Source organism: Pongo pygmaeus, chromosome 13 (assembly GCF_028885625.2).
Source record: "Pongo pygmaeus isolate AG05252 chromosome 13, NHGRI_mPonPyg2-v2.0_pri, whole genome shotgun sequence".
In the NCBI taxonomy this organism is placed as follows: Eukaryota; Metazoa; Chordata; class Mammalia; order Primates; family Hominidae; genus Pongo; species Pongo pygmaeus.
This window is the reverse complement of record NC_072386.2, coordinates 128116172-128128629: the sequence shown is the minus strand read 5'-3', so window position 1 is coordinate 128128629 and position 12458 is coordinate 128116172. Positions and strand designations below refer to the sequence as shown.

General features: G+C 49.8%; 1 protein-coding gene across 25 annotated transcripts in view; it reads left to right on the top strand.

Annotated features, from left to right (window-relative positions):
• Positions 1-12458, top strand: part of EXD3 (exonuclease 3'-5' domain containing 3) — a 119565-nt gene that overhangs the window by 60833 nt on the left and 46274 nt on the right. For all 25 annotated transcript variants that reach the window (XM_054500300.2, XM_054500299.2, XM_054500293.2 and 22 more), the window contains 2 exons: positions 9419-9519; positions 12259-12332. In XM_054500300.2, coding sequence (XP_054356275.1) covers positions 9419-9519; positions 12259-12332 — 175 coding nt within the window. The remainder of the gene's footprint in view (positions 1-9418; positions 9520-12258; positions 12333-12458) is intronic.

Below are 12458 nucleotides of genomic sequence, written 5' to 3'. Positions count from 1 at the left end.
GCATGCATATCTGTGTGTGCATTGTGTTCATGTTTGTGCAGGTCTGTATGTGTGCATACGTGTGTGTACGTGTGTGCATGTGTGTGCATGTGGTGTGTGTACATGTATGTGTGTGCATGTGTGTGTGCCTGCAGGTGTGCATGTGTACCTGTGTGTGCATTGTGCTGTTTGTGCAGGTCCGTGTGTGTGCATGTGTGTACGTGTGTGTGCCTGCAGGCGTGCATGTGCATATCTGTGCATGTGTGCGTGCATGTGTGTGTGTGTGTGTGAGAGAGAGAGATATGAGGGATGGCATCTGGGAGGGGAGGGGCTTCCTGCTGTATATCTGGTCAAGGTGCCCTGAGAGTGAAGCAAGCTGAAAGGTCTGTGAAGGCTCCAGGGCCCATCCACTGGCAGGCAGATCCGGCCTCCATTCCCCACACAGCCCCAGGGTCGTCTCACTGGAGAGTCACAGGCTTGGACTTGGATGTCAGGCCGTCCCGGACCCATCCTCCTCCACTTGTCCTCCAAGTCACTCCCACTTTCTGAGTTTGTTTCCTCATTCGCACGATGGGGCTGAGTCCACCTGACTCAAAGCTTGCTAAGACTTTTCATCAGAGGGAGCAGGCAGCACCCGCACAGCGCCAGGCCAGGCACAGGTGAGCACATAGTCGGTTGCCATCAATCCTATTACATTAAAAAAAAAAGAGCTTGGTGGCTCACACCTGTAATCTCAGCACTTTGGGAGGCCGAGGCGGGTGGATCACGAGGTCAGGAGATTGAGACCATCCTGGCTAACACAGTGAAACCCCGTTTCTACTAAAAATACAAAAAAATTAGCTGGACACGGTGGCGGGCGCCTGTAGTCCCAGCTACTCAGGAGGCTGAGGCAGGAGAAATAGCGTGAACCCAGGAGGCAGAGCTTGCAGTGAGCCAAGATTGCGCCACTGCACTCCAGCCTGGGTGACAGAGCGAGACTCCATCTCAAAAAAAAAAAAAGAAAAAGAAAAAAGACATAGAACAAAACAGTGAATGCATTGATGGAGGTGGGAACCAGGGGTCTCCTTGTGAAGAAAAGAAATATACACAGAAACTGAGAGGGTGAGGAAGACCCTGCAGTGTTAGATTTCATTGCAGATATTGGTTTAAATTAATGATTTTTTTTTTTTTAGATGAAGCCTTTGTCGCCCAGGTTGGAGTGCAGTGGCGCAATCTAGGCTCACTGCAATCTCCACCTCCCGGGTTCAAGCGATTCTCCTGTCTCAGCCTCCCAAGTAACTGGGACTACAGGCGTGCACCAACACACCCAGCTAATTTTTATATTTTTAGTAGAGACGGGGTTCCACCACGTTGGCCAGGCTGGTCCCGAACCCCTGACCTCAGGTGATCCGCCCACCTCAGCCTCCCAAAGTGCTAGGATTACAGGCATAAGCCACCACACCTGGCCTAAATTAATGATTTTTAAAATTTTTCCTAGCTCTGTGCTCTGAAAGGGCCTGGATGCAATGATACCCCATAGCCATGAGCATGCCTGGCTGCCAGCTCTTAGTCACCAAATGCCATTCTCCGCTGAAAGAAGCAAGGGCTTTTCAGAGAATAGACTGAGCACAAAAATGACAATGGTAATGGAGTAGAGCACCTTGACTTTTAAAAGTCCACGAGTCCACAGTGATGCCTAAGGGAAGTAGGGAGGAAAGCTCTTCTTTAAAACATCTTCCAGCTAACAGATGAAAAAGGAATGACAAAATTAAAAATCACCATATTGCAACTCTCAATAAAGTAATTGATACAGGCATAGATCATCAAGGGATGCTAAGAAAGAAAGAGATAAAAATATAAGTGACCAACATCAGGAATGAAAGGGGGGACATTATTACAGACCCTATAGACCTTAAAGTGGTTGTAAGGGGATATTGTTTGCAACGTAATGCAAATATACTTGACCATTTAGATGTAATAGACCAAATTCTTGAAAAATACAATTTACCAAAACTGACACTAGCAAAAATAGAACACTTAAATAGTCCTATATATCTATTAAGTAAATTAAATCCACAGTTTACAGCTTTATCACAGAGAAAACTTTATTAGAACCCAGATGGTTTCAGTAGTGAAATTTTCAAACATTTAAGAAAGAAATTGCACCATGGTTGGATGCAGTGGCTCACACCTGTAATCCCAGCCACTTTGGGAGGTCAAGGTGGGCGGATCACCTGAGGTCAGAAGTTTGAGAACAGCCTGGCCAACATGGTAAAACCCCATCTCTACTAAAAATACAAAAATTAGCCAGGCGTGGTGGCAGGCACCTGTAATCCCAGCTACTCAAGAGGCTGAGGCAGGAGAATCACTTGAACCCAGGAGGCGGAGGTTGCAGTGAGCCGAGATCGCGCCACTACCCTCCAGCCTGGGTGGCAGAGCGAGATTCTGTCTCAAAAAAAAAAAAAAAAAAAAAGGAAATTGCACCAATCCTGCATGAACTCTTCTAGAGAATTTAAAAAAAAAAAAGCACAGCCTGACTCTCTTTATTCAGCTTAAGCTCAGAAGCCAGAACTCAAAAAGGACGTTAGGAGGAAGGAAAACTAAAGTCCAACATATTTCATGAGGATAAATGTAAAAATACAAAACAAAATATTAGCAATCAAGTCAACTAACATATTAAAGAATTAAGAGAATGAGAGGGCTGGGTGTGGTGACTCACGACTATAATCCCAGCACTTTGGGAGGCCGAGGCAGGTGGATCACCTGAGGTCAGGAGTTCAAGACCAGCCTGGCCAACATGGTGAAACCCCATCTCTACTAAAAATACAAAAATTAGCCGGGTGTGGTGGCTCATGCCTGTAATCCCAGCTGCTCGGGAGGCTGAGGCAGGAGAATCGCTTGAACCCAGGAGGCAGAGGCTGCAGTGAGCTGAGATTGCACCATTGCACTCCAGCCTGGGCTACAAGAGTGAAACTCCATCTCAAAACAACAACAAAGACTGAGAAGACACCAACAGACTGGGAGAAAATATCTGAAAAAGATATGTGGGATAAAGGACTGTTATCCAGAATATACAAAGATCTCTCAAAACTCAGCAATAAGAAAATGAACAACCCAACTTAAAATGGGCAAACGGGCTGGGCACGGTGGCTCACACCTGGAATCCCAACATTTTGGGAGGCCAAGGTGGGGCAGATCACTTGAGCCCAACAGGTCGAGGCTACAGTAAGCTGTGATTGCACTGCTGCACTCCAGGGACAGAGTGAGACTCTATCAAAAAAAAAAAAATGAGGAAGTTCCTTTCTATGCTTAGTTTGTTTAGAATTTTTATCAGGAACATATGCTGGAATTTATAAAAATGACTTTTCTATTGAGATGAACACATGGTTTTTCTTTATTAATCAGTTAATATGATGCATTTACACCATTTAATGTTTCTATGTTAAACCAACCTTGCATTTTTGGGAAGGGCTCCACTTGACCATTATGTATTACTTTGGGGTAACTTTTATTCCATTTGCTTAAATTTTGTTAGGAATGTTTGCGTCCCTGTCCATGAGGGATCTTGGTCTGTCATTGTCTTTTCTTGCAATATATTTTTACTTTTGGTATCAGAAAAATGCTTGCCTGATAGAATGAACTTGGAATTATTCCCTTGCCTTTCAATTTTCTGGGAAAAGTGTGTGTAGTTGGTATTACCTCTAACCGAAAACCCATTTCCTTAAAATAGGGCTATTCGATTGTCTATGTCTTTTTGAATGAGCTTTGGTTGTTTTTGTCTTTCAAGGAATTTGTCCATTTTATTTAAGTTGTCAAACTTATTGGCTTAAAGTTGTTCATAATATTCTCCTGTTATGTGTTTATTGTCTGTAGAGTCTGTAGTGATGTCAACGCTCTCATTCCCAGTGCTGGTGATTTGTGTCTCTTGGTCCTGCAGTAATTCTATGATCTATGTCCTTTCTAGGTCAGTTTCTCCTCATCACATTTGGCCTCATATTTCCTCTTCTCTGCATGCCTGGTAATTTTTTTTTTTTTTTTGAGACAGAGTCTCGTTCTGTCACCCAGGCTGGAGTGCAGTGGCGCGATCTCAGCTCACTGCAACCTCCGCCTCCCGGGTTCACGTAATTCTCCTGTCTCACCCTCTAGAGTAGCTGGGATTATAGGCTCCTGCCACCACACCTGGCTAATTTTTGTATTTTTAGTAGAGACGGGGTTTCACCATGTTATCCAGGATGGTCTCGATCTCCTGACCTCGTGATCCACCCGCCTTGGCCTCCCAAAGTGCTGGGATTACAGGCATGAGCCACAGTGCCTGGCCTAACTTTTCCCCCATTTCTGAGGCAAGAGCCTTCTTAGAACTATAGTCAATGCCCCGCCAATTAGGAAGCTTTTTAAACTCTGGGTCTTGGGAGCAGATCCTATTCCCAGCTCTTTGTAAGGCTTGAAAATTTTTCCCTGTAATGTGTTCAGGTGGCCCTTCCTCCGCTTTGTGTGAGTTCCTCACACGCAGGGTGCTCTTTACTTGGACGAATTCTCAAGGGCGCTCCCTGCAGAGCTCCACAGCTCTTTTTCTGGGCATCTCTTCTCTGTGAACTCAGGGAAGCACCCAATGTCTCCTGGGTTCCCCTTCCCTCGCATGTTGCTGGAAGTTTCTCCAGGAGGGAAGATGGGGAGATTGGCAGCCTTGCTTCCCATCACTCGGGCATCACTGCCCTGAGCCACCTGTTGCCTAATGTCTGAGAACTGCTGTTGTTATTCAATATCGTACCAAGGACCCATGCCAGGCGGGAAGGCAGGAAAATAAGTACAAAGACCGGGTACAAAGAAACAACTGTCATTTTCTCAGAAGATATGTTTTTATATATAGGGAAGGACAACCAAAAAATCTACAGATAAATTATTAGAATTAATAAGTAAATTTAGCAAGATCACTGGTTACAAGGTAAGTTTATAAAAGCCAATTGTATTTCTTTACACTTGCAATAAAGCTTTCTCAAATAGGATATAAAATCACTAAGAATAAAGGCTGGGTGCGGTGGCTCACACCTGTATTCCCAGCACTTTGGGAGGTTGAGGCAGGCGGATCACTTGAGGTCAGGAGTTCCAGACCAGCCTAGCAAACATGGTGAAATCCCGTCTCTACTAAAAATACAAAAATTAGTAGGGCATGGTAGCGGATGCATGTAGTTCCAGCTACTTAGGAGGCTGAGGCAGGAGAATCACTTGAATCTGGGAGGCAGAGGTTGCAGTAAACCGATATCGTGCCATTGCACACCAGCCTGGGTGACACAGCGAGACTCCATCTCAAAAAAAAAAAAAAAGGAAAAGAAAGAAAGAAGAAAAGGAAGGAGGGAAGGAAGGATGAAAGAAAGAAAGAGAATAACAGAAGAGATTGACAAATTTGATTTAATACCTTCTGGATGTCAAAGGAAATCATTGAGAGAGGGTTAAGGCAACTTCCAGACCAAGAGAAGATTATTTACAGTACACATTTTACAAAAGACTGTATCCAGAATATTTTTTAAGCAAAAAACCTACAAAGCAAATAAACAATAAAAGACAAACAAACCAAGTTTTTAAATGAGCAAAAGCCTTGAATAAGCACATCACAAAAGAGGATATCCAGATAGCCAATAAGTGTAGGAAAAGTTGCTAAGCACCATTAATATCAGGGAAATGCAAATTAAGCCACAAAGAAATACCACTACCTCCCATCAGAAAGGCTAAAATTTAAAAGTCGAACATACCAAGTGTTGACAAGGACATGGAGCAACCAGAACGCTCACACACTGCTGGTGGGATGTGCACTGCTGCAGACACTTCAGAAAACTATTTAGCAGTTTCTACTAAAGCAAAAAAAGTATGCCAACCCTATGACATATGTTGTCCAAGTCCACTTAGCATATGCCCAAGAGAAATGAGCTCATTATCCACAAAAGATCGCAGTCATGGCAGCTTAATCATCATCTGTGAAACCCGGGAGCAGCCCTAGTCCCCAGAGCAGCAGTGGATGCAGTGATCACGGTCACAAACTCAGCTGTGAGAGACTGAACCTCGTCACACTCAGCAGCGTGGACAGAGACTGCATGGAAGAAGCCAGATCCAAAAGTGGCAAAGTGTCCCTATTCTATCATTCCATTTGTATCAAGTTCAAGATCAGGCAAATAATCTCTGGCCATAGAAGTCAGAGAAGTGTGGGATGGGGATACACAGAGATGGACACGGGAGAAACTTTGGGGTGCTGGAATGTCCTTTATTTACGTTTTACTTTAGAGACAGGGTCTCACTCTGTTACCCAGGCTGGAGTGCAATGACACAATCACAGCTCACTGCAGACTCGACCTCCTCGGCTCAAGCAATCCTCCTGCCTCAGCCTCCCAAGGTGATGGGATTACAGGCGTGAGCCACCGCACCTGGCCTGGAACATTCTATGTTGAGATTTGGGTAGTGGGTTTACCGGTGCATTTGCACCCATGATTGGCATACCTTACCATGTGTCACTTATACCTCAGTAAATAGTTTATCTTAAAAAGTAGGCCTTGGCCGGGTGCAGTGGCTCACGCCTGTAATCCCAGCACTTTGGGAGGCCGAGGTGGGCAGATCATGAGGTCAGGAGATCGAGACTAACCTGGCTAACATGGTGAAACCATCCTGGCTAACACAGTGAAACCCCATCTCTACTAAAAATACAAAAAATTAGCCGGGCGCAGTGGCGGGCGCCTGTAGTCCCAGCTACTCTGGAGGCTGAGGCAGGAGAATGGCGTGAACCCGGGAGGCGGAGCTTGCAGTGAGCCGAGATCACGCCACTGCACTCCAGCCTGGGCGACAGAGCGAGACTCCACCTCAAAAAAAAAAAAAAAAAAAAAGTAGGCCTTGCCAGGTGCAGTGGGAGGATCGCTTAAGGCCAGGAGTTTGAAACCAGCCTGGGCAATATGACAAAACCCTGTCTCTACAAAAAACACAAAAATTAGCCAGCCGTGGTGGGGCATGCCTATAGTCCTACTACTCAGGGGGCTGAGGTGGGAGGATCACTTGAGGCCAGGAGGTTGAGGCTGAAGTGAGCCTTGATCGCACCACTGCAGTCCAGCCTGGGGGACAGAGTGAGATCCTGTGTCAAATATATACATTTAATTTTTAAAAAGTTTTAAGTAGGACTTACAGTTTAAAGTGGCAGTTAAACACAAGCATCTATTGCCTCTTTGCTTTAAAATGAAGACAAAAATTTCAAGAGAATAAGAGGGGAGACGGGAGCTGGAACCCGGAAGACAGATGTCCAGGCGGCGACTATCCTCGGAGGCCTGAGAGTGCTGAACCTGCAGATGCAAGGAGCCAGTTGGCTTCGGAGCCCCAGGGAGGCACAGGAAGTGGAGGCCCAGATTCCTCCGAGAAGCTGGGCTGGAAACAGGGTCTCCAGGGGGTCTTTGTGAGCGGCACGGTGTTCTGGCCACAGCTGAGGACAGGGCTAGGGCTCCGTGCTGAAACCAGGAGGACACAGGTGAGACCCTTGCTGGAGGTGCACAGACGCTTCTCAGCCGACAGCACCTCTGGCCTTCCAGGGCTACCAGGCCACGCCGTGCACACAGGGCAGTGTTGGGCAGGAGCAGTCAGGGTTGTGGGGCCTCTGCCAACCACACGCACTAACACTAACACACTGGGATGATTAACACTGAGTGTCAACTGGATTGGATGGACAGATGCAAAGTATTGATCCTGGGTGTGTCTGTGAGGGTGTTGCCAAAGGAGATTCACCTTCGACTGAGTGGACTGGGAGAGGCAGACACACCCTTAATCTCGATGGGCACCATCTCATCAGCTGCCAGCAAGGCTGGAATATAAAGCAGGCAGAAAAACGTGAGAAGGCTAGATGGGCCTACCCTCCCAGCCTACGTCTTTCTCCTGTGCTGGATGCCTCCTGCCCTCGAACATCAGACTCTAAGTTCAGCTTTGAGACTCGGAATGGCTCTCTGTGCTCCTCAGCTTGCAGATGGCCTATTGTGGGACCTTGTGATCGTGTGAGTTAATACTTAATAAACTCACCTTTATATATATATATATATATATATATACACATATATATTATATATTCTATATATAATATATATATGTATATATATCCTATGAGTTCTGTCCCTCTAGAGAACCCTGACTAATACACACACTAAGCTGGAGCTTGGAGGGAGCAAAAGAAACCTTAAAAGCACAAACGCTGTAACTAAGATCTTTGGAAGATACTGTGTCTGTGAAGTGGAGATGGGGGCCCCACAGAAAGAGCTTTCACACTGTACGACAGAACCTGATGGATGAAGGACAGGATGGGAAATGAAAGCTCAATGGGAGGTTTGGAAGATAAATTTGAAGTTGTCTTCCAAAAAGCAGTACAAAATACATAAAGAGAAGGAAAATCAAAGAGAAAACGTGTTTAAAATTGGAGATTCTGTCAAGAAGGTCCAACATACAAATAACGGGGATTCCAGGAAGAAGAAGAGCGGGGAAGGAAACTCCTAAGTAATTCGTGGCTGACAGGTTTCCAGATGCGAGGCCACGGGAGCCCCCACGGGAGCCGGACGCAGCAGGTTTGTGGAGTGGCCGAAGGTGGGTGGAGAGAGACCCCCTGTGGGGCACATTGTCATGAATTTCTCAACACTAGTGAAAATGGAAGAGCCTCAAAACCTCCAGAAGAGCAGGTCACATCAGAGGAGCAGGAATAGGAATGGGTTCTGGGGTCTCAACAGCGCTTTTGGGAGCCAAGCCTGCCTGTGCTAAAGGGACGTTATCTCAACCCAGAAGTCTTGGCTCCACTGAACTCTCAAGCTGGTGTGCAGCGGGCACAGACCCTGGAGGTGCACATCTCCAAAAGTACCCCGTGGACCTTATCTTGGGAAACACCCAGTGGCTGTGCTTCACCACTACCTGGAGGTCGGAGGGTGTGGACCAGGGCATGGGGGGGTCAGTCCCAGGACCTTGCAGGGCAGGAGCTAGAGAGTGGCTGGAGGGGCAGGAGGAGCCAAGTGTCAAGGGACCAGGACGGGTAACTGAGAAACAACAGAGCCAGATAAGCATTAACCCTGAAAGCAGCAGCAGAAGGCTGAGCCGTTGAGGCCGTTGTGCGGCCGGAATATCACCAATGAGGAAGGTGCTGATTTAGCTAAAACTCTAATACTGTTATTTTGGGAGTCCACCTTCCGTGGGGAGAAGTCAATACCAAATACCCAGAAGTCAATAATCAAGAGATCACAATCCAAGGATGTTATCTGGAAACGTGGAGGCCAATACACAACCATTTCAATGTTGACCTGCAAGTGCTAAGGATGGGGTGGGCGGGGGGCGGGGATGCCTGCATTTTCTTATAAACCTCACTTGAGGTTTAAACTATGCATGCATATGACTATGATGAAAATGAAAATCTTAAAATGTATTAACTTAAAACAGCAACAGAGGCTGTGCCTCTTTCTCCCCACAGACAGTACCCTGAGGTGACCTCCTTGAGCCTGGAGAAGCTGAGTCCGAAGGTGCTGAGCAGGCAGGTCTTGCGTCTGCAGGAGCGGTACGGCGTAGCCCTGGGTGAGTCCAGCCCCCACATTCCTGCCCTGCATGGCCAGGGACATGTTCTGTGACTGGGGCTGCCCGTTGTTCAGGTGCCAACCAAGACCAACCTTCCCAGAGAGCCCCTCCCTGCCTCTTGCCCAGCTCGTGCCAGAGTGGCTGTGAGGTGGGCCTGGCCTGGGCCCTGCCACTGAGCAGCCGACGGGTCTGTGAGCTCCTCTGCCTACCTAGGCGGCTCTGGGAGGGCTTCCTGCCTCCTGCCTGGCTGCAGAGCTGAGGGTGAGTGCTGAGTCCAAGTCCGCAGGACTGCAGCCACCCTCCCAGGCCCCTCTGGACAGGCTGATGGCCACACCTGCCTGTGTTGTTAGATACCAAGGGAAGCCAGGTCCCCTTTGTTCCCAGGACCCCCTGCAAGGGCCAGGAAGATGCACTGAGGCCCCATCCACAGGGCCCTTGAATCTCAGGAGGGTGCAGGCTGGCACCTGGCTGGCAGTTTGAGTTTTATCTGGATTTTGCAGTGTTTCTAGGTTCTCAGCATGGTTATAGCCCAAATCCCTTCTGTCGATGCAGTACTGTATCCAGAAGCCTTTGCACACAGTATCCCACAGGCAAAATGTTGCCTAAAAGCATGGAAATGTCAGGAAAGCTGCCCCCATCTGTCTGGACCTGAGGGAAGGGCCTTTGCAGCAACACCTGGGCTGCCCAGCTGTGTCCCCTGAGTAACTTCTCCCTTCCTCCTTCCTCCATCCTCCTTCCTTCTGTCTTCCTTCCTCCCTTTCTCCTTCCTCTTTCCTCCCTTCCTCCCTTCCTCCTTCCTCCTTTCTCCTTCCTCCTTCCTCTTTCCTCCCTTCTTCCTTCCTCCCTTCCTCCTTCCTCCTTTCTCCTTTCTCCTTCCTCCCTTTCTCCTTCCTCCTTCCTCTTTCCTCCCTTTCTCCCTTCCTCCTTCCTCCTTCCTCCTTTCTCCTTCCTCCTTCCTCTTTCCTCCCTTCTTCCTTCCTCCCTTTCTCCTTTCTCCTTCCTCCCTTTCTCCTTTCTCCTTCCTCCTTTCTCCTTCCTCCTTCCTCTTTCCTCCCTTCCTCCTTCCTCTTTCCTCCCTTCCTCCTTCCTCCTTTCTCCTTCTTCCTTCCTCTTTCCTCTTTCCTCCCTTCTTCCTTCCTCCCTTCCTCCTTCCTCCTTCCTCCTTTCTCCTTCCTCCCTTTCTCCTTTCTGCTCCCTCCTTCCTCTTTCCTCCCTTCCTCCTTCCTCTTTCCTCCCTTTCTCCTTCCTCCTTTCTCCTTCCTCCCTTTCTCCCTTCCTCCTTTCTCCTTCCTCCCTTTCTCCCTTCCTCCTTCCTCCTTCCTCCCTTTCTCCTTCCTCCTTCCTCCCTTTCTCCCTTTCTCCCTTCCTCCTTCCTCCTTCCTCCCTTCCTCCTTCCTCCTTCCTCCCTTTCTCCCTTTCTCCCTTCCTCCTCCCTCCTTCCTCCCTCCTCCCTTTCTCCCTTCCTCCTTCCTCCTTCCTCCCTTTCTCCCTTCCTCCTTCCTCCTTCCTCCCTTTCTCCCTTCTTCCTTCCTCCTTCCTCCTTTCTCCTTCCTCCTTCCTCCCTTTTTCCTTTCTTCTTCCTCCTTCCTCCTTTCTCCTTCCTCTTTCCTCCCTTCCTCCTTCTTCCCTTCTTCCTTCCTGCTTCCTCCTTCCTCCTTCCTCCTTCCTCCTTTCTCCGAAAGTATGTGTTGGGCTTTGTGTAGGTGCTACCCAGAGGTGCCACGTGGTTTAAAGGAGTGGCGGCCCCTGGGGTGTCCAGTGCACGAGGGTAGCAGAGGCCTCGTTTCCGGGAAAGAGGAAGGCGGGAGGAGGGTGCTCTCATCACCCCTCAGACCCAGGGCAGGTGGCGGATTCCTGGGCAAGGCCTCTGCTGGAAGTTTGTGCCCTGGTGGCTGTGTTCCAGGAAGGCTGGCCCTCCCTGGCTAGCCCTGGCCCCTGGCCTTGCTGTGAACTGCACAGACCCCCGCTGTAGGCTGCAGATGGGGTCCCCACCACAGGGTGCTCCCAGGTGTTGGAGGCAGGTGCTGGCAAGGGCACCCACGTGTCTTGAGAGTGTGTCACAGGGACCCTCGGTGAGGTTGGGCCAGAGCCAGGCAGAGGCCTCAGGGCAGGTGGTCGCCCCACTCCCCGTGGCTGTGCTCTGCGCGTGAGTGGGTGGGGCCCTGAAAGCTCGGCGTCCTGCTGAGGACCGGCCAGCCCGTTAGCACCACTGGCTGCCGCACCCTGGGGGAAAGGGGCTCAGCCAGACCGTGGTGCCCTCCCCAGGGCCCCCTCAGGCTCTGGAGTGGAGTATGGAGGTGAGGCTGACGGAGAGTGTAGACGTGCGTGTGCCTCAGTCCCTGCTGCTCACGGTGCTCCAGTCATGGGACCCACAGTGAACAGCTGGCCCTGTCCACAAGGGTTCCACGTGAGAGTGAGAGAAAGGCCAGGCACAAACGCAGATGCCAACACCAGGAAGGAACCTCCCTGAGGAAAGACAGGGAGGCCCCAGAGGGAGGCCAGACAAAAGGGCCCGCCGCACAAGTGCAAGGGAGACCCCGGGGCCGGCGGGACCCCCAGGCTGAGTGGGGTGGACCCCAGCAGAGGCCCAGGCAGTGGGGAGGGGGTGGGGTCTGGGGCAGAGGTGGAGGACGGTGAAGAGGCAGGCACAGCCCCTCTGCCCGTCTCCAGCCTGCCCCAGAAGGAGGCCGTGGTGGGGCTGCCCTGAGCCCGCAGTGCTGAGCTGGCCTTTCCTTTCAGCGCTGTGTCCCAACGCGGCCATTCAGCGGCGCCTGGCGGCCCTGCGGCACCTGTGCCACAAGCGGTTTGTGGAGGTTCGTGAGCAGGAGGGGGTCCTGGGGGCAGCCAGCTGTGGCCTGAGCCACAGACTTTGGCCTGGGATACTCACTGCGCACCACGGGGTGCACGGACATCCCAAGTAGGAGCTGCTTCTCGCCCCA